Raw genomic sequence first — 23,994 nt, 5'->3', positions numbered from 1 at the left:
ACACGTCGCCTCCGGCGGACGGCCTGCGCGCGCTGACACGTCCGCCTCCGGCGGACGGCCTGCGCTAAGCCGCGCTGACACGTCCGCCTCCGGCGGACGGCCTGCGCTAAGCCGCGCTGACACGTCCGCCTCCGGCGGACGGCCTGCGCTAAGCCGCGCTGACACGTCCGCCGGTCGGAACCGCCTCCGTACCGAATAAAAATGGGCGCGTACATGTACACGCACATATCCGTACAACTGCCTAGTGTGTAGTGTACACTGAACGCTTGTATGACGTAGTAACCGGCTATTTTGCACACGTGCCGCATTTTTTGCATTTTGCATGTGGACTTGAACCCCAGACCTCTCGCTAACAATCCACAGCACTAACCACTGCACCACCGAAAAGGGCTCAACCCTTACAAATAATTTTGTCGCTGCAGCTGAATTGTATCGGCACAGCTGGTAGCCACTGCACTACGATGACGGCTCAGCCTTACATTCTGATGAGTGGTTATTATCGGAAGTTCAAGTACCTGTACAGTGACAATAATTGGCAGTAATTACTCTGTCAGATTTTTATTAACCAGTAGTACCTTTTCGGTTACAGTAACCACCTAATTTTTTTGGAAGTGAAATTATAAATTTCATCTTTGAATTCTGCAAATGGACCATAGTAGAAGCATAAACTTAATCATTTCTTATTTTATTACTGTTCAGATTCAAAAATACTGTTTATTATTGAATTTAAAGATACTGTTTAGAATAAATTTTATTATTACTGTATTTATTCCTATCTTATTTTGTTACTGTGTTCAATACATCCGATTTTAGTGCACGACTGCTGTAATAAATATCTGATTTCATTTGTAACAATTATTGAATTTTATAATAATTATTATTCCATAAGTGCTGCATTAAATAAGTACGAGTACGTAATTTTATGGTACAACTAGATGCGTAGCAAACTTATGATTTAACTTTAATTTTCTGTTTATCGATAAAATAAACTGCATAAAAAATAAATAACAACACTTTTGTATTGATTAAATGAACTTGCTGTACTCGTATGAATTGCTGTGTGCTGGCACAGATAAAATGGCTGTATTAAATAATTTTATTGTGCAGTTATTGTCTTAAGAATCCATGCAACGTATTTATTTTCTCTCAACCGACTATGTAAAATTAACGATTTGATAAATCTAATTTTATTCCACAAGTGCTGCATTAAATATGTATTTTTTTAGTACATTTATTTTATCAGCAGGCATTATGATATTATTTAATTGTCTATTTATCGATAAAATAAACTGGCACGACAAAATACAGCAGACCCAAGCAATGGTATCACTGGCATGGAGAAACATAAAACACGCAGCATCCACTGGACCGATCGGAATGGAAGTGCAGGGTGCGGTGCAAAGAAAGCAAAAAACAACATGTATTTGGTGCGCGGTTGAACTAGATTAGGAACGAGCGAATTTTCGCGGTCAGGTCAAGCGTTATTTCCGCACCAACGGCGCCGCATCATCCTCCGTCTCCGGCTCGGCATCCTCGTCGGCGTCGTCCGCCACCGGAGGGCGGTTATCTTCCGCCACATCCACCTGGACATTAATTATTTTCCGCAATTAAATTTCAATTTTAAATTAATTATTGATTTTATTCTTATTAAAATTTTTAATGAATATGATTTTGTATAAAAAACCAATATAATGATTATTAATGATTAAGTTTCTATTTATTTTTAATAATTATCCCGTTTATCCGATTTTTGACGGGTATATTTTGGATAAGAAAATCAACAGAATAATTCTCGATTAATTTTTATATATTTTTTATTAATAAGGCGGCTTTTGATGAATTTATTTGGACAGAAAATGAGAATAATAATTATCGAATAATTCTCATTTAATTTTGTATTTATTGTGCAATTATTATCCGAGTGCTGATGAATTTATTTTGAATAAAAAATCAAAATAATAATTCTCGATTGATTTTGTATTCGTTTTTGAATTTTCTATCAGCTTCTGATGAATTTTAAATTTTGGTACAGAATCAAACATAATAACCATCGATTACGTTTATGTTTATTTTTTATTAATTATCCGATTTTTGAGGGGTATATATGAACTAAGAAAATCAAAACAATATTCTCCATTAATTTTCTATTTATCTTTTACTAATGATCCGATTTCTGATGAGCAGATGCAGATATAAAAAATTAAAAAAATCTAGATTAATTTTGTAGTAACTATCCGATTTCTGATGAATTATTCTGAGTGAAAATATAAAAAAATTCCAGATCCTAACCTGGACATCCTCCGCCTTCACCGCATCCCCCACCTTCTCCGCCTCTTTTTGGCCGCCTCCTCCTGGCGGTTGCGCTCCTCCTCCTCCAGCCGTCGGCGCTCCATAACCACAAACTGCTCGGCCAGTTCCTTGCACTCTTTGCGATGCAGCGGCCAGTGCAGCTTCTGGCATTCCTCGTTGCAGTACGCCACCATGTGGCAGCCGCTGCACTTCTTGTGCGCCTCGTTGTCGTTGCAGGTCTCGCAGGGCGGGCCGTCGCGGCCGGCCATGTGCTGGCCGTTGATGCTCTGCTCCAGGATAGATAAACTGCCGCCGGCCCCGCCCAGATTGGCCTTGGCGATGGCGTGCACCATGGTGGTGTGCAGGGGGGTCTGGTAGAACGGGAAACTGCGGATGGACTCGCGGAGGAATTTCTCCATGTATTCGGGGAAGCCGACCGCGTCCCGGCCTCGCACGAACCTAATTTCAAAAATATTTTAAATTTATTTTGATTTTTTTTAAAATTCTATTTCAATCCTTTAAATTTCTTAAATTATTAACACTAACTAATTTATTTAATTTTTTCAGTTTTTTTTGGAAATTTTATCATCACCATTTTATTAATTTAATTTTACTAATTTTCACTCATTTCTCTGTGTACTCCGGGAAGCCGGCCGCGTCCCGGCCCCGCACGAACCTAATTTAACCGACATTTATGCAATTTATTTAAAGTTTTGTAATTTAATTTCAATTTTCCAGAAATTGTTATTAAATTATTTCACAGTTTTTATCGGCTCTTTATTAATTTTGGCTTTGCCCTTCATGCAACTATTTTTACAAAAAAATTTTAAATTTATTCTGATTCTCCACAATTTAACTTCAATTTCTCCATTTTTCAACTGTTTTACAAATTAGTATTCAATTATTTTACGTTAATTTTGTCAGTTCTTAAATCATTTTAGCTTTGCGTGCCACGCAACCAATTTTACCTACATTTTTAAACTGCTATTAATTTTTTACAATTTAACTTTAATTTTCCACACTTTTCAAAATTATTTTTTAATTGTTTTACGTTATTTTATCACGTCTTTAATTATTTTGGCGCTGCCCTCGCACGAACCTAATTTTAGCGACATTCTTAAATTTATTCTCATTTTTTAAAATTTAAATTCAATTTTCCGAATTTATTATTTAGTTATTTCGCATTTGAGTTCGATTTCAATTTTTTCGTATTTATTACATACGAGTAATTAAGTATTTCGCTGTTTATTTATTGAAAAGACGCAGAAAGGGTACATACAGTTTCACCATGTCTTCGATGGATTTTCCGTCGGCCGACATCTTCTTAACATGCCGCAGAATGCAGGATAAATAGTGGATTTTCATGGCCATGATTTCGTTCATCTCGCGCGATTTCATCTCCTTATCGATGATGGTGTCGAAGGTGCGCAGAATCTTGCCCGATTCCTCCTCCAGCACCGGGTTGCCGCGGATAAAGAACAAAATCTACCAAAATAACCAATACAAATCAGCGGAAACGTTGAAAAGTTCGTGCAACACCGAAAGAAAAATTTAAATAAATTCAGCAAACTAAAAAAATCTAATTAAAATAAATTCCCACAACTGGAGATTCGGTATTATTTATAACAGCAAAATTAAAAATCCTCAACGAGGAATCCGTGGGAAATGCACAAGAATGCTGACCTTAACGGGATGGAGATTATTCTGCATAATGAAACGGTGCACCAGGGGCGCAATGGCTGGCGGCAGTTTCGGCTCCTTTTCCAGGCCTGCAAATTTTTATTTATTTTAACTCACCATTAAAAAATATTTATTTAAAAAATGTACATTAAAAACAAGCTAAAATTAATTATTCAGTGATAAATTAACAAAGCGTTCATCAAAAGCAGAGAAAAATTTATTAATATGACAAACTATTCCCTACAAGATCTGCATTCAGTGTTAAGATAGCGTAGTACAGTGGCAGAGTACAACTACTGTAGAAAATCGCTGCAGCTGCAAATAATCCAAAATCCGTATTAAACCATAACAAATTTTAATTTACATTTTTTAGTAAGTCTAGATACAGAAAGTAATTTCCAATAATATTGTTTACATTTTTAATATGCATTTATTCTTGTATTATTAGTACAAGCAAATTTAAAAACCTCATTAAAAATCATTTCTTAAAAACAAATTAAAAAAATTGCAAACTAAAAACACGGTACCTATTAGTACATATTAATTATCAGAAAATGACTTGATAAATGTACATAAAAACAGAATAAAATTATTTATTCAAAACAAATTTTAAAAAATTCCACACCAAAAATACACTACATATTAATTATCAGAAAATAAATTTTACAAAATCTGCAATAAAAAAAAGATTAAAACTAACTTGGACAAAACAATTTAAAAACATCTGTCCAGTAAAAACACAACAAAATAAATGCTATTTAACGCTTAAGGCGTTAAATACCGTTAACGCCGGGCGAGTTTGTTTGTCCCTGGCAACATAGTCACGTCATCCAGTAATGACGTGAACAAATTATTAGAAGGAACTCAGTTGTGTTCGATCCAGTTTTAACTATTAGTTTCCCAATTTTCGCTAAAAAATGGCTCCGAAACCTCGGTCGGACGCGCCCGTTGCACACAGAAAACGCAGACGGGGGATTGCTAAGAAGTCAGAGCAACAATCAACAGATTCCATCGATTTAGTTGCCCTTCAGCATACAGTTTCTCAACTGCAAACGCAACTGGCTGCTTTAGCAGTCCAGCAACCCCAACCGCCCGCCCCCACTGGTTCTCCACCTTCACTTACCACTCCACCGCTGATTGACCTTTCCGTTTCGGAGCCTAGTATGTCACTTAAACCACCGTCTAACTTGTGTTTACCCACACTTGATAATCCTACATTAAAGTTACTGTCCGATCGGCATGGCTTCGTCAATTTGCATAAACTTCTACCGATTAACAGAGGAGTCGAATCAGTTTCCGATCAGCCCTCGTATGTGCCTGATAACGACGGCAAATTAATTCCCACTGCTGCTGTGTCTAACCGCCGGAAGATCGACTCCTTTAACTCATGGCTGGATGCCTTTTTACTTTTTGCTCGTTACCGCGTTTATTTTCATCCCGGTCTGGCTCTGGCGCTGTTTGCATACATCGACATTATCCGTGGTTTATCACTATCTCGTCCTCTGTTAATCTGGCTGGAATATGATCGAAGGTTTCGTGATAAGATGAGTAACCGTGACATTTCTGACAACGCGTGGTTCATCGAAGATTCTTCTGTTATTGCCGAGGTCATGCGCACTATCCCATTGAACTCCACGGGTCCTCCTTTACAAAAAGATATCCGATCGCCACCGCCGTCGGTTTCAGCGAAGCCACCATATGGCTGCTATCTGTGCCGTAGCCCTGATCACTACGCGAACTGGTGCCCCCAGCGTCGTAACCCGTCTGAAGCATCTACTTCCGCTCAGCGTCCCGCTCCCGTTCCCATCACCCAGCCACGTGACCAGAGCGCTACACAACGTGTGAATCAGCCCTTTCGTCCACCCCGCGTTGCAGTCTGCCGGGACTACAACGCGGGACGATGCTCCAACCCGTGCCCCGGTCGTCGTCTGCACATCTGCGACGAATGCTTCGACGCTTCCCATACCCGACCTTTCCACTCATCTTCAACCTCGTCTACCAACTAATCCGTTCACTCCTCTTCGGCCCTACAAATTTCTTCGTTACCTACGTGAGTACCCGAATCGTGGCGCTGTGTATCACTTTATTGCAGGTTTGCTGAATGGGTTTTCTATTGGCTACACCGGTCCAAGTTTAGTTCGGTCTACTGCCAATGCGCTCACTGCTCGACAGTATCCAGATATAGTGCGTCGTTACATTGCCAAAGAGATTGAACTGAAGCACACGTTGGGGCCGTTCGCATCCCCGCCTTTTAAATTCTTCGTCAGTTCGTCTCTAGGAGTCAGACCGAAGAAAACTGGAGGAGCACGCTTGATTATGGACCTCTCCCGGCCTTTCGGTAGCTCCGTAAATGACTATATTTGCAAGAAAACGTACACCATGCGATTCTGTTCTGTCGATGACGCAATCCGTATTATTATCAAGCTAGGTGCCGGCGCCATTATGGCCAAAATGGACTTGAAGCACGCCTTCCGCCTCATACCTGTCAGGCCGGAAGATTGGCACCTTCTCGGGTATTGTTTCGATGACCGTTTTTATTTTGATGTGGTATTACCTTTTGGTTGCCGCTCTTCGCCCGCCATTTTCGATAGAATGGCATGTTTTTTGGAATGGATAATTCGAAACGTGTGTCATTTTCGGGATGTTCTGCACTATATGGATGATTTCTTCTTCGCCGGTCCATTCGGTTCTATTCTTTGCCAGTTAGCTATTGAGCTTATGACGCTGCTGTGTTTAGATCTAGGAATTCCGTTAGCGCCTGATAAGACGGAAGGACCCTCAACAAAATTGACCTTTCTCGGTGTCGTCCTGGACTCCGTTGATCAAACCATCTCGCTCCCACCCGGAAAACTTCAAGATTTAATCGATGAGTTCACGGTGTTCTCCACCAGACAGTCAGCTTCTAAGCGTGACCTTCTCAGTCTAATCGGCAAGCTCAGTTTTGCTACGAAATGCATTCCAGCCGGTCGGATTTTCTTACGACGGATGATCGATTGTGCCAATTCAGTCCGCCTCTTACATCAGTCGGTTCATTTAAATTCTGAATTTCGAGCTGATTTGGAGTGGTGGATTAAATTTTTGCCACTGTGGAACGGTACTGCTTCTTTTATCGAGCCAGACTGGACAAACGCAGACAATTTTAGCTTGTATACGGATGCGTCTCACACTGGGTGCGGCGGATGTTTCGGTAACAGATGGTTCCAGTTAACTTGGCCTCCTGACCTTATGATTCTGCATCCGCATATCACCTGGTTGGAGATGCTGCCAATTCTTTATGCGTGTAGATTATGGGGCACACACTGGCACAGCAAGCGGTTGACGTTCTTCTGTGACAACCAAGCTGTAGCGGCAGTTTGGAGCAAGTTCTCTTCCAAGCATCCCGGGGTCATGGCATTAATTAGAGCATTACATTTTGAGGCAGCGCGATATAATTTTCATCTACGTATTGTCTATTTACCGGGGAAGAGCAATGCTACAGCAGATGCGTTGTCCCGTGGCAATATCGAGCGGTTTTTCGAACTTCTACCGTCTGCAAATCGGCTTCGAGAGGAATTTCCGTTCAATATGGTTGAATTCTTTGACGTTCTTGCCGCTCCTCGCAAGTGCCGTAATCGCCGGATAAAGTATCGTTTTCATTCTTATGTTATCTAGTTGTTCACTGTTATTAACGATGTGCTTTATTGCAGAAAACGCTCGTGTACTTAATGCTCACAATACGCCATTTCGTCCAGTTATCCAAACTTTGTTGCAAGCGCATCTATCATCCGCCAGTCAGAAAGTGTATCGGGTTGCACTGCGCACATTTAATTCTTTTTGTAACCGTAATGGTTTTCCTTTTGTGCCCACGGATTCTGCAACCATCTTTAATTTTGTTGCCCAGCTCTTTTTGGATAAACTAACCGTAGCCACTGCGCGAGTATATGTTTCGGCCATTATAACCTATAGCACTTTAAGCGGCTATCCGGACCCTGTTCCGGATAAACGCCGCCTGGCGCTACTTTTTTCTGGATGGTCCAGAATCCGTGGGTCACCTCGCGTTAAGCGTGCTGGACTGACAGTGACAAATCTGCGTTATTTGTTTCGCTATATACAGTCACTTCCGTATTGCATGTTCGATCGCATCATGTTGCAAGCTGCCACGATGATGGCGTTTTATGGATTTATGCGTGTATCTGAATATTGTGCTACTACTCAATCCCGTTCAGCTCCCCACTGTCTTCGTGGTTCTGATATTTTCTGTGATTCTTATTGTCTCCAAATCACTTTGCGAAGAAGCAAAACATCTCAGCATGCACCTGTTGTGATATCAATTCCTTCCCTGACTGACATCACTTGCCCTGTTACTGCTGTGTCTCGTTATCGAGCGCTTCGGGATTCCTGTTTTGATTCTTCATCTCCATTCTTTTGTTTTTCAGACGGGAAATATCTAACTCGTCAACGTGTATCCATTCTGCTTCAAAGTTGCTTCGGTCACACAATGTCAACCCATTCGTTTCGCATTGGTGCAGCTTCAACTGCTGCTAACGCCGGCATCACATTAACGGATGTTCAAAAGATGGGGCGTTGGACTAGTGATGTGGTTAATAGATACATTCAGCAGTCTTCTGTATCAAATTCTCATCTGTATACTCGTTTATTATCATGAAATCTTATTACAGCTCTCCCGTGTTCGGTTGTGTTTTGTCGTTTCCGGTTGGGCCGCGGCTTCGCTTTGGGGGTGTTCGGCGCGGCTTGTCTCAACGGAAGTCGGCGACCAGCGGCGCCGTTCAGTTGCGACCGTTCGGACATCGTCGGCTTTCGAGCACTTGCCCCGACATCCTCAAAGCGGCAACTGATTGAACGAGCCCGAAAGCGTTAATGCTATTTAACGCTTAAGGCGTTAAATACCGTTAACGCCGGGCGAGTTTGTTTGTCCCTGGCAACATAGTCACGTCATCCAGTAATGACGTGAACAAATTATTAGAAGGAACTCAGTTGTGTTCGATCCAGTTTTAACTATTAGTTTCCCAATTTTCGCTAAAAAACCGCCCGCCCACCCGGAAATATACTATGTCATCACTTGTCCTGTTGTTGATTCTTCGATCTTCTCCGATCTGCTGTTTATTACCACCAGCGTTGCTCTGTTGTGTTCAAAGATTCAATAAAGGGGTGTTCGGCGCGGCTTGTCTCAACGGAAGTCGGCGACCAGCGGCGCCGTTCAGTTGCGACCGTTCGGACATCGTCGGCTTTCGAGCACTTGCCCCGACATCCTCAAAGCGGCAACTGATTGAACGAGCCCGAAAGCGTTAATGCTATTTAACGCTTAAGGCGTTAAATACCGTTAACGCCGGGCGAGTTTGTTTGTCCCTGGCAACATAGTCACGTCATCCAGTAATGACGTGAACAAATTATTAGAAGGAACTCAGTTGTGTTCGATCCAGTTTTTAACTATTCGGAAACTATTAGTTCCCCAATTTTCGCTAAAAAACCGTCCCGCCCAACCGGAAATATACTGTGTCATCACTTGTCCTGTTGTTGATTCTCTGATCTTCTGTTTATTACCCCCAGCGTTGCTCTGTTGTGTTCAAAGATTCAATAAAGGGGTGTTCGGCGCGGCTTGTCTCAACGGAAGTCGGCGACCAGCGGCGCCGTTCAGTTGCGACCGTTCGGACATCGTCGGCTTTCGAGCACTTGCCCCGACATCCTCAAAGCGGCAACTGATTGAACGAGCCCGAAAGCGTTAAACACAAATTTAAATTGCGTTTAAATAGAGAATTATCGTCGATTTACCATTAGGAACGGTATAGTAGGTGAGATCCTCGACGGTGAAGAAGTTGCTGATGGTGACGGCGACGGCGTGATGGCCGACGAAGCCGGCCAGCTGCGAGGCGGTGCGGCCGATGTTGTTGGTGGCGCTGGTGCGGGCGCCGTGGCGCAGCAGGATGCGCACCACGTCCTGCTTGCCGGCCAGCGCGGCGAACATGAGCGGCGTGTAGCCCTGCGTCTGCATGTTGTTGTTCACGTCCGCCCCGGCCCCCAACAGCAGCTCCACCAGCTCCTTGTGGCCTTTGTAGCACGCGTGCTCCAGCGGCGTCGTGCCCGACTACTCAATGCCAAAACAATTTAGAAAACAATCGTCAAAATATTTTATTAATTTCCACACAGATTCAGACATTTTCTTAGCTACAGAGTATCTGCAATTTTTATTAAATATTTCCGCTGCTTCCAAATAATATTTTCAAATATTATACATGTAATAAAATTCCAAATAACAATAATAACAATTTAATTTAGAAAACCCACTGTGAATTTTCCTAAAAATCAAGGAAATTATTCGGCTTCTTCCAGAATTTTGCCCGAATAATTTCAGTTATTTTTTCTTAGCACGGGAACAATTTTATTACTAGTACTTTTATTGTCGAAATTACTCGTACTTTATATTTAATTGTAGCTGTGGATTTCTGGAATAATTTTTAAACAGCTCGGTAACGCCATTTTATGACTATATATTCTTAATTAGTTATTTCTGTTACTGCAAAAATTTGCAAACAAATAGAAGAATTATTCCGCCGGTTGCCACAATTACCAACAAAACTGAACTAGAAAACCTGTAAGAATTTTTGCCAGTAATTTCGATATTTCGAAAACGTCAGTCTTTCTAGGTTCTTGAATTTTATAACCAATATGTTATTTATTTTTAACTTTAGTTAATTTATTAACTAATTTCTAGTCGTATTTTGAGCGACAAATGAATAATTAATGCTTTTATGCACCGTTACAGTACAGTATATTTACTTTATTTAATCACAGTAAGTATTCTTCTTAATTTCTTTAATCCTCGATGAGTAGCCTGGTTTCGAAGTATCTATAATTTAATTTAATTTATTCTCTCTTATTTTTAACTGATTTTTCAGTTAATTTTGGTGCCGCCACTTACATCATCGAGGCAGTCGATCTTGATTTTCTTCTTCTTCTCACTGAGCAGCCGGCGCACCTCCTCCAGCTGTCCCTCCTGGCTCAGTTTCAGCAGCGTCTCCTCCTCCGGCTTCAGCACCCCGAAGCTCTTGGGCCGCGGCGCCTTGACCTCCGGGGCGGACGGCTGTTTCGCCGGCGTTTTGGCGGGGGTGCCGGGCGTGGGGGGAATGTTCTCCGTCAGACCGGGCATGTTCTCCTTGTCCAGGGTGTCGCGGCGACTGCCAGCCGTCCTGTCGCCATCGCCACCCGCCCGCGGATCCGCTGCGGCAGCCGCCAGTTTTTCTTCCGTATCCATCGTCATTTTTCACGCTTCGCTGCGGACAAAAAAGCACTCGTAAACTTTGCAAAAAAATAACAAGTCATAAAAAAATTTAATATTTATAAAAAAATTCTATAGGAGAAAAGGACGTAAACAAGAGGGAAAGGGAATGTCAGTGGAAAATCGCTGAAAAAAGCAAGCACTGCTCACTTGACTTTGAAGACCAATTGATTCAAATCCGATCAAAGAATTCTAATTCTTTCCAGTTATAAAAAAATCTCTGCTTAAAAATCTGCAAAATAATCCGGAAAAAATGTTGATATCAATCATCAGAATTAGTCAGAAGAGGAGCAACGAAACGTCGGGAAATTAGCAAGCACTGCGTGTTTCGTGATCACGACACGTTCCAACACGCTTCACATCTTGGCAACAGCGAGCGCGTTCGATGACGGTCGGCTGTCACATAACACCTGAATGATCCACACACCTTTTTCTAGAACAGTCAACCACCCGCAACACAATCGATCAGTCCAATCTGCAGCCAGACACGGCAATCCCAGTATCCCGAGGATCAGTCGTCCATCATCATCACATTAGCTGATTAACCACAACAAAACGAACGCACTGTGATGATTACTATAAATCTTCAAAAAAGGCTTGTGTTTTCAGAATTCTCTGCTTATAGTTATGCGTTCCAGCTATGCGTCGATCAATAGCGGAGGCATTTCTCGTCAACAACGCTGCAGAAGCAGAAGGAATGCCAGGCGGATATCCGGTGTGTGCTCCTGTGCTTGCAAGCCCGCCCCCGATGAGCCAGAGCAGCCAATGGCCGTTTGCCGCTGTGCCGAGCTGAAGCAATGATAGTCCCATGCAGCCACACTTTCGCCCCGCTAAATTTGCTGCTCGGCACAGCACGCCATATGCAGCTGTAAGCACCGCCCCGATCAGGCAGATAGTCGTTCGGTGCTGTGTCGAGCTGAAGACTGCTGAGAATCGTTTACGCCCCATGTAAGAAGCTCGGCGCGCCGCGCCACCGAACGTTGCCGTCACGCAGCATTTTTCGCACTGCCATTTTCTGAATTTCCCGCGGTGAATTTTAATTCCTTTTTCCGATGATCGTTTTAGTTTCTCTCCGACAATTTTTTGAACCTCGTATTTGTCGTCTAAAAACAGTTATCTGCGTGTATTTTTGAATCGATTACGCGTGCCTGTTGGGAATCTTGATTGATCGGAAAAAAGTAACGAAAACCAGCGAACTTTAATCAGCAGTTTCTCGCTGATTTGATTATTTCCTTGCCTTCGAGGAAAATCTGTCGTCTTCCTGATTTTATCTGTGCCTGGATGACTCCTAAATAATAACAGCATTCTTTATAAATTTATTAAGGGTTGAGGATGGAGAAGATGGACGTGGACGGGGAGGAGCGGCGCAAGGAGAAGAAAAAGCACAAAAAGAGCAAAAAATCCTCGCGCACCGCGCCCGAGGCGGACGCCGCGCACGACTCCGGCGACGAGGCAGCGCGGCGCGAGCGCAAGAAGGAACGGAAGCGCAGTAAGCGGCGCCAGCGGGACTCCGGGGAGCAGGGGGCGGAGGAGGGGGAAGTGCGGCACTCGCCGTCGTGGACCGCCACCGGGGCGACGCTGCCTTCGCCCGCGGAGGAACTCACCTCCGTCGCCGCGCTCATCAACAGCCAGCCCTCGCCCAGGAAGCCCAACGAGCAGCCTGGTAAGCCGTCACCGCTGAAATGTTTTTTCTAGAAATTTAAATTTTTTTTCTATTTATTTTCCTGTTTATTATTAATTTTGTGTAATTGTTTTTGGTTTTTTTAAAATTTTAAATTTATTTTTAATGGTATTTTTACCTTTCTTGACTTGGTACTCGAGATTTATTTATTTTTTATTTAACAGACTGTGTAGTCGGTTTCTAACGTACACCAGTACCTTGTACTAAATGTATTTCCCGTTTTTATAATATTGTAGAGTAGGTTGATTTGTCTTTATTTTGGAGTTGTTATATTTTTTATTTCGTTTTTTTTTTGCTGTGATGTCTGTACAAATTTCTCTGCTTGTTAATTTAGATATTAGTATGATTATTAACTGTAATAAATAAAAACTGTCTGGTATGTCGCGTATGCGTTGCTGTGGATTTATTTCTGTTTTCTTCTGTTAGCGTAGGTTTTCAAATGTTGATTGAGAATTTATTGGCGTATTTTGTCGCTGTTTTTTTCATTTCTACTGTTGTTATTTTTCAAAGATCTTTATTTGTCTTTAGCGTTTTTTTTATAGATTATTTTGTTTTATTTTTACTTTATTTCTTAGAAGTGGAAAAGGAGCCCGGGGAAGTGGAGAGTTCCGGCGGGGGCGGCGCGGCGGAAGAGCTGTCCATCGAAGAGACCAAGTAAGATCATCCCGTAATCACGCCAATAAATTCGCCGATTTTTATGGATAATAAAATTATGCCAAATTAATTTACTAAGTAAATATTTGGTTTATTTGATTTATTTATTATTAGCAAACTGCGCGCGGCACTGGGCTTGAAGCCGCTGCAGGTGTCCGGGAGTAAACCGGCGGAAACGGCCACCAAAAAAGAAGACGTCCACGCTCCGGCCGGCAATATCGCCCACGACCGCCAGGCGCAGAAAATCAAGGAACGCCTGGAGACGGTCAAGAATAAACATGCCGTGGAGAAAAAACTACGGTACGCATGGGTAGAAATACGTGTGACACCTCAGCAGGGCTCACATTTAGGTAGGATTTTAATATTTGTTTTTATGAATTTTTTCTACTTATTTTTTGGTTTATTTATTCATATATTTGGTGGAATTTTAGTTATTTTTAATTTTGTTTTACTTCTGTATTTTATTTACCAAGTTTGCCATTTCTGTTTTATATTTTGCGGGTTTATTTTACATTTATTTTGTGGGCAATTTTCTCTTGTTTTAGAAGAGGTTTTAAAAAAAAAACAGTTTCTGATGTTTGTCGTTTTTTAGCTGGTGTTTTGGCTATGTTTGCATAGTCGTTGTGGAAATGTTGCTAAATAATTGAGTGAACTTTGTAGTGTAGTGGCGATGTGTGCAAGACGACATCTTATCACATCTATCGCGAACGGCCTGCTGAGAAATAATTAATCAGTAACTCAGTAAATAATTATTCATAAAAAAAAAGGAAACAAACAGGTAGTTCGTTTCCCTGTCTTTTTTTTTAATTGGCGGTGATAAGTTGTAAAGACCGGTGATATTTATTTTCTGTCGATTAGATACTGAATCAGTTAATCAGTCAAATATTTTCGATTGAATAATTAACCACTGGATACTTTTAAAAAAATTGTAAATGAATAAACTAGGAAAGCGCACCGCTGTTGGCTTGCACTAAACGACCGAAGCGAAGCAGTTTAATAAACTGTCTTAAAAGTGTAATAAACTGTTGTGAAAATACGTTTACTATTAAAAAAAACTGATAAACCAAAATATTTTTATATTAAAAAAATAGTTTTTCTATTTTATTTATTATTTTTTGGTGTTCTTCCTTATTTTATTTGAAATTGTGAATGCGTGACCGACAAAATGCCTGTTTGCCTGAACATAGAGGACCTGCGCTTCGGTCGAGTAAATTGGTAAATCAGTGGAAAATAAATCGGTGAAATTTCTGGCAGACATGTCAAAGGCCTGGGCGAAGCCAGCGACGACGAGGAGACCGCGGAATCCTGGGTGGAGCGGAATCGGCGCATTGTGGAGGCCCGACGACAGGCGGAACTGCAGGTGAAACCTGGTTCACGCCACGCGTCAGTGTGGCGGATAATTCTGAAAAGATTGATTATTCCAGGCGGAAATGCAGCGTCGCGCCGATGCCGAACAGCAGGAGGAGGACGAGGAGCCGACGAATAATCTTCCCTATTATTCTGCCCGGGAGCTGAAGGGTCTGAAGGTGGAGCACGATCTGGACCGGTTCCAGGAAGGCAGCGATATCGTCCTCACGCTCAAGGATGCCGGTACAAAAATTCGTTTGAATTTTATTTGTTTTTTTATTTATTCGAAATTTATTCGAAATTTATTTGAAATTTATTTGGAATTTATTTGAAATTTATTTGAAATTTATTTGGAATTTATTTGGAATTTATTTGAAATTTATTTGAAATTTATTTGAAATTTATTTGAATTTGTATATAATTCAGCCATTAATTCCCGATTTTCGCCGACATCAATACTATTTATAAAAATAATAATTCAGAATTTAATTTATAATGGACTTATTCATAACGTAATTTGTCTTAATTATAAATTCCATCATGTAATGTAATTGACTAATAACGAGTGTTTTCGAAATTGTGAGATTTATGGAAATAATTTGTTTCGTTAAATTTTCGATGTATTGAAATTTATTCCATTGTTCGATTGTACAGAGTAGTATTTTGTAAATTGTAATATTGTGCATTTTGTATTTAATTTCTGTTTACTAATTTAGAGTTAAATTTCCTAACATTATGCTGGTATTTCACAGTAAATAAAACACAGTTTTACAAATTATTGCGATTTATTAAGAGTGTTTCAACGATTATAATCCTCAGTTTTTGTAAAAAAAAATGTACTTTAAGTTGAATTTTCCAAATGACAATTATTAGTAAACTAATATTTATCGTCCCAAAAGTTTATGTAAATTTTACTTGAATGTTCGTTGATTTTCTGTTTTGAAAGATGCCAAAACGTAAACACTGCAAGCTAAAATACCCCTGTTTTATGCCACTGTACTACGGAATTTTTATTACACACTGGCCGTATAATAAGAGAACTAAAATACAAAGGTATTATTATTTCCAAAAATGCGAATTTATTATGGAGTTCAATAAATTATTTCCCATAATTTTCTAAATTTTAATTATAGTGTTCCAGCATTTGTACAGAACAGAATATTTGCAGAACACTGGGTTTATTCCGCGATGTTTATTTGAATCCCTGATTAAATTCCTAATAATTATTGTAATTATTTTATTATGAAATAAACGGCTGTGTTGTGTTCGTATAGGTGTGCTGGAGGACGGGAGTGATGTGCTGGTGAGCACGGCGCTGACGGAGCAGGAGAAGCTGGAGCGCAATCTGGAGAACAAGAAGAAGAAGGCCGCCTACAATCCCTACGAGGACGCCGACGCGCTGCAGCGACCGGGATTATTAAAGAAGTACGACGAGGTCATCGACGGCGACCGCAAGGGCCAGTTCACCCTGGAGACCGGCGGGACGGCCCCCGGGGCGGTGGACGCGGCGCGGAGGGATCTGGCGGTCGGGACGCCCTTCCGACCGGAAATGGTACGTCCGGAATTAATTATCCAATTTTTCCTTATTTATTCTGTTTTTTGTCGATTTATTTACCGTATTTAAAAGTAATTCGTGTTTTTACTTATTTATTTATCACATCTGTTTCTGGTTGTCTTACCTTTTTAATCTAGCTAATTATAATTTTCTTATCCATATTTTTGCCAATTAGTTCTGATTTTTGGGATAATTTACTGATAATCCATTTAATTCCATTTTAATTACGTACGTGGCGATCTTTGAATTTTTTTCTCGTTTTTTTTTCTTTATTAATTTTGCTTCTTTCTTATTTTTTGCGCCTATTTTCTGAACCTTACTGATTCTTATTGAATTTATTTCCTTTTTTGAAAACTGCAAAATCACGCATCGGAATATTTTCTTCATGGTCAGTTTATTTTTTTACATACTGTTTTTGTTATTTTTTACCCGTTTAAAAATGCGTCTGATATTTTTATATTTCTTTACACATAAATTTTAAAAGATTATTTATTTTCAAAAATATGTGCGATATTTAATTTTACAGCTGATTGCCTCATATTTTTGTATTTATTTATTCAAAAATTTAATAAGCCTATTTATTTTTGAGAAAATTTTCGAAAAATATGGGATATTTATTTTCATAGCTACAAACGCTGCTAACCAACGAGCGGACCCTCGCCCGCGACTTCTTCAACGAACAAGAAATGGCGGGGAAATTCAAAAAAGTCAAAAAATCCTCGAAAAATCGCCGCCAACAATCCGTCAAAGACGAGCCCCTCCCCGTGATGAAACCCGACCCGGGGACGGTCCCCGACGAAGAGGACGACGTGGAGCTGCAGCTGGCCCTCAGCCGCGCCCGCCGCCTGCGCCAGCAGCAGCAATCCACCTCCGGCGAGGACCTCCTGGAGGCCCACCTGGCCGCCGCGAAGGAGACCGCCGCCCGCCCCCCGGAGGGGTGGTACGGCGGGGCGCAGCGGGTGTTCCTGGACGAGACCAGTGAGTTCTGTCGGCGGGTGGGCACGGAGTTGTCGGCGGTGCGCGCCGGGAAGGAGGAGCCCGGGGAGGGACCTCCGGAGTATGGCGGAGGGTTTGCGGGGTTCGGGGAGGCCGGGGAGGAGGAGATGGAGGTGGAGGAGGACGAGGGGGAGCGAGGTGAGGGAGAAAGCTTAATTTCCAACGTTTTGCCTTTCCAAAAAAGTGAATGAAATGAAAATAATAGAATAAAATCAGAAGGCTAAAAGAAATCAAAATTAATTACAAGTAAAAAAAGGAAAAATCTTTTTTTTTAAATATTTATAAATCATATGTATTGTTTTTAATGATTTATTTCTTAAATTGTTTATTAAATTCAAACAGTTTAAAAAGAATAAAACTTGGAGAAACAGCAGCCAAAAGGAAACCTATTTTTTGAATAATTTTTTTCACTTTTTATAATGACGATTTTAGTCGATCGCATTTAATTTTTATCAGAAAAAGAACTCAAGAAAATAAAAGGTAACTTGTAGAATGTATAGGATTAGTTTAGGCTGACAGGATTATTTTCTGGATGTTATAAAATTATGGAATACCATTACTTTTACTTCGCTGTTGAAATTGTAGCCGAATGTTTCGAAGAATACTGTAGAGTAGTGGCAGAATGCAGCTGGTGCGGCCTTCTTCGTTGGATCATGAAGCAAGCGATTGATAATATTTTCTGAATTTTACAGTTCGTTTTCCCTCGATTTTTTACCGTTTTGAAATTGGCCGCCATTTTGCTGTATTGTCGAATCAAAAAAAATAATAAATCAAATAAAAAATGAATAAAATAAATCTGACCGGTAAATATTCAAGCGTAAAATGTCCAAAGGATCCACCACACCATAAGCGGCTGAAATATTTCTTCGTTTCTACAGTAAAAAATAACAGCGGAATAAATTTTGAAGAGATCCCTTTTTGTTGAATTGCAGTCTGTTGTAGATAAATCGATGGAGCAAACTACCATAAGTAGTGATTAATATGTGCGTGTCTTCGTTGCCGTTGTAGGGGAAAATATTTGGAAAATTATATAGTAATAATATTTAATTTATTTTATTTAATTTTCGATGAATTTCTTGGCCAGTCAGTGCAAAAACAGCACGTCAGTGTGTGTGATTTGTCTACCGTAGAACGGGGAGCGCCGGTGGAGCGGAAGGGCGGCTGGAGTGAGGTGCAGTTCGAGGCGGAGCCGGCGAATCTCGGGAGCGATCAGGAGGAAGAGGAGGAGCGCCGGAAAAAGCGCCGCAGCCGGCCCAACAGCAGCCGCTCGGTAGGACCGCCAAATCTTATTCAAAATTAATATTTAATTCAGATTTATTCGTAAAACATTAAAGAGAAATGTAAAGCAATTATAAAAAAAAGATTTAAAAATATTTAAAAAATGAATTCAAACTGTTAAAAAATGAAAAAATTATACAAATAATGAAGAATAAATAAGTTAAAGTAAATCTAACAAATTAAAAGGTTTGTAAAATGAATTAAATCTTTTTGAAAACGTAAAAAATTTTAAAATTTAGAAGAAAAAGAGAAGAACATTGAAAAAAGAAAATTAATTTGCGAATGTTCAAAAAAATTACTTAACGCTGTGAAAAAAATCTTCTTAAGAATGCGGAATTATAAAAACTAACGGAAAAAAAAATATAAAAATTTTATATTAAAAACTATTATAAAAACTAATGCGGAATTATAAAAATGTTGGGAATTTTTAGTCAGGAAGTACAGTTCCTCCATGACAAGTGTAACCCATAAGCACGGTTTGTAGGAAGACTTTCTGTGACACTGCACTACGGATTTCGAGCTAGTTACTTGGCACTTGGCAGTACAGCGCTACGTTACGTACCGCACACCGTCAACAAAAATAATAAGAAAATAAATAATTTTTATTGAATATGGGATGAATATTATTTAATACTGGTCAGATGATTTTTATTTTATTTTGGAAATTTGTGCCATTTATGAATGATGGATTTCCCCTTGAAGAATCTGACGCGATCGATTCTGGACGATGAGCCGACGGCCGGGCGGGGCATCGGGACGACGCTGGAGTTGGCCATGAAGAAGGGTCTGATTGAGGACGTGGCCGAGGCGAAGAAGGCCGCCGCGCTGAAGAGTCTGCGCGGCAAGAAGAAGTCCTCCGTCCCGCAGCAGCAGTACACCGTCGAGGATAAGAATTTGTACGTACACCTTTCGCCAGCAATTAAATGGATCAATTATTTAAGTTACTAAAAAAGACATCATTAATTATTAACTTACTAAAAAAATTACTATTAAATTACTAAAAAAATTATTAACATATTAAAAAAGAAATTTAAAAATGAAAATAATAAATAATGATAGTACCAATAATAATAATTAATAAGAATAAATAATAATTTACAGATTAGCAATTAGATTGTTTGAATTATTAGGTTGTTGAATTATTACGTGATTTTGAAGGTATTATTAATACATAAATCAATAAAAAAGTTATCGCTTCTTTTGTAATTACCCGTAGGTAAAAAATTGAACAATTTTCAACAATAAATAATATGTGAATTATTATCAGAAAGTAATTCTGATAAATACGCTGTTAACACGGTAAAATGATACTTGAATTTAGGAATTATTATTAATAAATCAGTGAGGAATTACAGTCCCGTCATCCACTGGTTAAAAGTACATTTTAAAAAAATGTGAGAGTTTTTTTAAAATATTTAAGAGAATGCTTTGCATTTGAAAGATGTAGCACTCTTGAAAATTTGTCCTTGAGGGCAACGGCATGCCACTGTACTATGAAAATCGTCGCAGATCTAATTGCGTCAATTTATTGCGGTATTAAAATAAATTAAGAATTAACTGTTTTAAATTAAGAATTAATTGTTTAAATTGAGAATTAATTGTTTTAAATTGAGAATTAATGGTTTAAATTGAGAATTAATTGTTTTAAATTAAGAATTAATTGTTTTAAATTAAGAATTAATTGTTTTAAATTAAGAATTAATTGTTTTAAATTAAGAATTAAATGTTCAAATTGAGAATTAATTGTTTTAAATTAAGAAATAATTGTTTTAAATTAAGAATCAAATGTTCAAATTGAGAATCAATTGTTTTAAATTAATAAATAATTGTTTTAAATTGAGAACTAATTGTTTTAAATTAAGAATGAATTGTTTAATGTGTTTATTGTTGATTGCTAGTGATTAGTATACGCGTATGAATGATACGGTGTGGTGTGTGTAGTGAGGACGATAAGCGGACGCGGCACAACGAGCGCTACGCCGGGCCGCTGGTGAACTTCAAGGACAAGGCGGAGTATATTCCCTCCTTTAAGCTGGAGTACCACGACTCGGCCGGCCGCCAGCTGGACGCCAAGGCCGCCTTCCGCGATCTCTCCCATAAATTCCACGGCAAGGCCTCCGGCAAGATGAAGACCGAGAAGCGCGCCAAAAAATTCCAGGAAGACAAGGTAATGCGCCCACAAATAAATTCGACCATATACTATTTTTTAATAAATTAATTCCAATATGAATTGTCTCCGAATTTCGGTAATGGATGAAACATTTAAGAGTAAACACTGTACTCGATATTTGTCTTATTTATTTTTTTTATAAAAGATGTACGAAAATATTTTGGTGTTCAAAAATATTGTGGTGTTTAAAAATATGATTTCGTGAATTTATTTGTTACTTTCTTTGAAAATTTTGTGTAAAAAAGTAGGCAAAATATCATGGTGTTCAAGAATATTTTGGTGTTGAAAAATGTAATTTTTTTATTTATTTCGTTGTTTTCCTTGATAATTCTTTATAAAAATGTAGATTTCGTTTCTGGTGGATTTTATTAATAAATTATTTGTGAATTCTTTGTGTAGTTGTTGCAAGAAATGTCCTCGGTGGACACGCCGCTGGGCACGGTGGCGAAGATGAAGCGCAAGCAGGAGGAACAGCAGACACCCTATTTAATCCTGTCCGGCGCCCACCAGACCAAAGCCCAGCATCTCCATCCGACGCCGCTCTCCAAAAAATCCTAACCGCCGAAATTAATTCTTCCCCATTTATTGCACGATTTTTTTCTTATTTTTTCTGTCATATTTACAATTTTTTGCAGTGTGAATTTAAATTAAATCTTAATAAACGCGAGTGCAGGTATTTTTTATCATGTTAATCAGCGTCTTTCTCAAGCAACAAATAACTGGCGAATTAATAAAAAAAAAACACACGCGTGGATATTGCGCAAGAGCCGTTTGATCACACCGAATTGATTTTAGCAAGCGAGCCAAGCGAGGAATGTAGCGTCGCCGTAAGGAGCGTTCCCAAAGAATTATTCGCAAATTAATTGCGAATTATTTTCGAATTAATTCAAATTAATTGCGAATTAATTGCAGATTAATTGCGATTTATTGGCGAATTAATTGCCAATATTAGGAGCGCTGCACGCGCGGATACAATGCCAGCAGATTGCGCGGCACGTAGCCCTGCGCCGCGGGCGGCGGCTCGGCGCGCTCCGCCCAGTACCACTCCGTTTCCGTCTCGTCGGACAGGCGCAGGATGCGCAGTTTGTCGTTGCAGCGGAAGGTTAATTCGTCCGCATTTTGAGCTAAAAACATTGAAAAACGTATAAATAAAAATAATTATGATTATTTTGTAATATTTAGGACAAATATATTCTGAATCAAAGTTAATGCACAGTAGCTTACTTTAAATCAGTAAGAATAATTACGACACCATCATCTAGTAAACGATTTATATAACAGAAAAAATTACGAATTATTAGGACACACAATTCCGATCAATTAAAAGCAATCAAGAATTATTACAACAACAACACCTCATCCGTGGAAATTAAACAGAGAAGAATTATAACGATAACAATATCTTAATAAGAAATTCATAAAAATTTAACACCACAGAATAATTGAGGCAAAATTATCGGACTTAAAAAAAAGCTCACAGATCACGTGCACATTCAGCAATTGAGAATTTCCAGGGCAGAACTTTATTTAACCACTGGGAAAAATCACTAAGATAGAGTAAAAACAATGTATTACGGAAACAGTAATTGTCTATTACTAATCATCTGATGTTATCCATATATTATTTGTTATCTGTCTAGCTGACATTATCTGTTACTGATGTATTTCTTTAATTATCTATTAGGAATTTAAAATTTATCTGGACAGAAATGGCACAAGAAATACAAATTAACTGTGCAGAATATATATCCCGGCTGGCGTACAACACATTACTGAACAGTTGTCAGACAGCCAAGGAAAATCGTAGAAGAGTGGCGCGTACTGACAATCACAATAGCCGCAATAATAACCGGCCGCTGTAGGAGTAATGATGATGGAGATGTCAATACATAACAATTTCAATACATAACAGATGTGGTAAAGAGGTTGCGGAAAACGGATACCATGGGCTAGCGTGCAAGAAGTGCATCGGGAGAAGGGAACGGCATAACGGTATTAACGATATCATATTGCGAGCGCTATGTAATGCCGGCATTGAGTCATATCCGGGGCCTATTGGCTTTTTGCGTGAAAACGGAAAGCGCCCGGATGGAGCCACGCGTTGGAAGTGGTATCGCGGACAGCCGTTAGTATGGGACGTCACTTGTAGAGACACGATGGCGGATTCATACATCGACGCGACCTCAAAGTGTGCTGGCGCCGCCGCCGAACTGGCTTGCCGGGAGAAGATTGGAAAATACAAGTCGCTTACTGATCGCTGTAATTTTGTCCCTTTGCATGTGAGACTTTTGGCACCTGGTGTGAGACCGGCATTGTTACGTTAAAGGAGATTGGTAAGAAGTTATTTTTAAGGACGGGCGAGAGCCGCTCTACCTGTTTTTTGTTTCAACGTTTAAGTTTGGAGATTATGCGGGGTAATGCTATGAGTGTCTTGTGCACAGTCCCTTCCCACGTTAATTGGGACAAATTCTTCATTTGATTATATTTGTTGAGCGAAGCTCGCCTTGTACATATTGAGAAATAAAAACTAACAATTTCTATTTTAACCGTAAGGCGAACACAGTTCAGAACACGCACCTTCGTAGGGGTAGACCGCGAAGACGATGTGGTCGTTGATGCGGCCGAGATCGTGCATACACTGCAGCAGATACTGCGAGCAGCCCTCGAAGTCCGCCTCGTCCTCCTCGCACTTCTCCGCCGCGCTCTCACTATCGCTGCTCGTCGTGGCGAAGATGCAGGCGCCGTGCCCGATGAGGAACTGACACCTGCCCCGTTTAAACCAGCAATAAGTGAGAATAACTGGCATTTTTATTGGCATTAAATCACTTTAAATGCGCCCATTATCGGAATTATTTTTTGTTATTAATTTATTAATAAAAATGTCCATTTTCTATCCACCAAAAGGGGAAATTTAGTATGATTATTAAAGTAATAATTTTCCGCATTAACTCTTGTACCTGCCAAAAAAATCTCAATAAATAGGAATAATTAGTGTTTTAACTGCATTAAATGCACGCCTTATCGGGATTAATTTTTTCTATTTATTTTAACAATAAACATGTCCACTTGAA

At 39.8% G+C, this 23,994-nt stretch overlaps 4 protein-coding genes across 6 annotated transcripts in view; 2 read left to right on the top strand and 2 right to left on the bottom strand.

Annotated features, from left to right (window-relative positions):
* Window positions 1-1,198: 1,198 nt before the first annotated feature.
* LOC129588959 (ankyrin repeat and MYND domain-containing protein 2-like) lies at window positions 1,199-11,942 on the bottom strand. 3 transcript variants are annotated; one of them, XM_055483393.1, is made up of 8 exons: window positions 11,670-11,942; window positions 11,393-11,474; window positions 10,886-11,237; window positions 9,739-10,051; window positions 3,973-4,058; window positions 3,569-3,774; window positions 2,290-2,748; window positions 1,199-1,583 (listed from the first exon to the last, which is right to left on the bottom strand). In XM_055483393.1, exons 3-7 carry the CDS (start codon window positions 11,222-11,224, stop codon window positions 2,307-2,309), a joined length of 1,386 nt encoding a protein of 461 aa, XP_055339368.1. In that variant the 5' UTR covers window positions 11,225-11,237; window positions 11,393-11,474; window positions 11,670-11,942; the 3' UTR covers window positions 1,199-1,583; window positions 2,290-2,306. The 3 variants fall into 3 exon arrangements, with proteins under 3 accessions (XP_055339368.1, XP_055339369.1, XP_055339367.1); XM_055483394.1 differs by lacking the exon at window positions 11,393-11,474 and having other exon boundaries at window positions 10,886-11,232; window positions 11,666-11,942; XM_055483392.1 differs by lacking the exon at window positions 11,393-11,474.
* LOC129588960 (uncharacterized) lies at window positions 4,797-5,975 on the top strand. The gene has a single exon (XM_055483395.1). The coding sequence runs from the start codon at window positions 4,887-4,889 to the stop codon at window positions 5,973-5,975; it is 1,089 nt and encodes a 362-aa protein (XP_055339370.1). The 5' UTR covers window positions 4,797-4,886.
* Window positions 5,942-21,677, top strand: LOC129588958 (U4/U6.U5 tri-snRNP-associated protein 1-like). The gene is made up of 13 exons (XM_055483391.1): window positions 5,942-6,019; window positions 11,868-11,957; window positions 12,567-12,905; window positions 13,499-13,577; window positions 13,692-13,877; window positions 14,832-14,937; window positions 15,002-15,167; window positions 16,199-16,476; window positions 17,106-17,613; window positions 18,606-18,745; window positions 19,456-19,649; window positions 20,695-20,920; window positions 21,323-21,677. The coding sequence occupies exons 2-13, from the start codon at window positions 11,870-11,872 to the stop codon at window positions 21,479-21,481; spliced, it is 2,469 nt and encodes an 822-aa protein (XP_055339366.1). The 5' UTR covers window positions 5,942-6,019; window positions 11,868-11,869; the 3' UTR covers window positions 21,482-21,677.
* Window positions 21,592-23,994, bottom strand: part of LOC129588961 (apoptosis-stimulating of p53 protein 2-like) — a 15,496-nt gene continuing 13,093 nt past the window's right edge. Inside the window, 2 exon segments of the mRNA XM_055483396.1 lie at window positions 21,592-22,047; window positions 23,501-23,688. Coding sequence (XP_055339371.1) covers window positions 21,872-22,047; window positions 23,501-23,688 — 364 coding nt within the window. The 3' untranslated portion in view covers window positions 21,592-21,871.

The sequence above is a fragment of the Paramacrobiotus metropolitanus genome, unplaced genomic scaffold, assembly GCF_019649055.1.
Source record: "Paramacrobiotus metropolitanus isolate TYO unplaced genomic scaffold, Prichtersi_v1.0 Parri_scaffold0000032, whole genome shotgun sequence".
NCBI classification, from domain to species: Eukaryota; Metazoa; Tardigrada; class Eutardigrada; order Parachela; family Macrobiotidae; genus Paramacrobiotus; species Paramacrobiotus metropolitanus.
This window is presented reverse-complemented; position numbering and strand designations above follow the sequence as displayed.

Bases quoted from the DNA above. Each gene is read 5' to 3' on its own strand.
- LOC129588958 (XM_055483391.1), top strand. From the start codon at position 11,870: ATGCGTTCCAGCTATGCGTCGATCAATAGCGGAGGCATTTCTCGTCAA. The intron at 13,878-14,831 runs GTACGCATGGGT...AATTTCTGGCAG, and splicing joins GCCGTGGAGAAAAAACTACG to ACATGTCAAAGGCCTGGGCG. The intron at 14,938-15,001 runs GTGAAACCTGGT...TGATTATTCCAG, and splicing joins GACGACAGGCGGAACTGCAG to GCGGAAATGCAGCGTCGCGC.
- LOC129588959 (XM_055483394.1), bottom strand. From the start codon at position 11,224: ATGACGATGGATACGGAAGAAAAACTGGCGGCTGCCGCAGCGGATCCG. The intron at 4,059-9,738 runs GTAAATCGACGA...AAAAATTTGCAG, and splicing joins CTACTATACCGTTCCTAATG to GCCTGGAAAAGGAGCCGAAA. The intron at 2,749-3,568 runs GTATGTACCCTT...TTTTGAAATTAG, and splicing joins ATCGAAGACATGGTGAAACT to GTTCGTGCGAGGCCGGGACG.
- LOC129588960 (XM_055483395.1), top strand. From the start codon at position 4,887: ATGGCTCCGAAACCTCGGTCGGACGCGCCCGTTGCACACAGAAAACGC.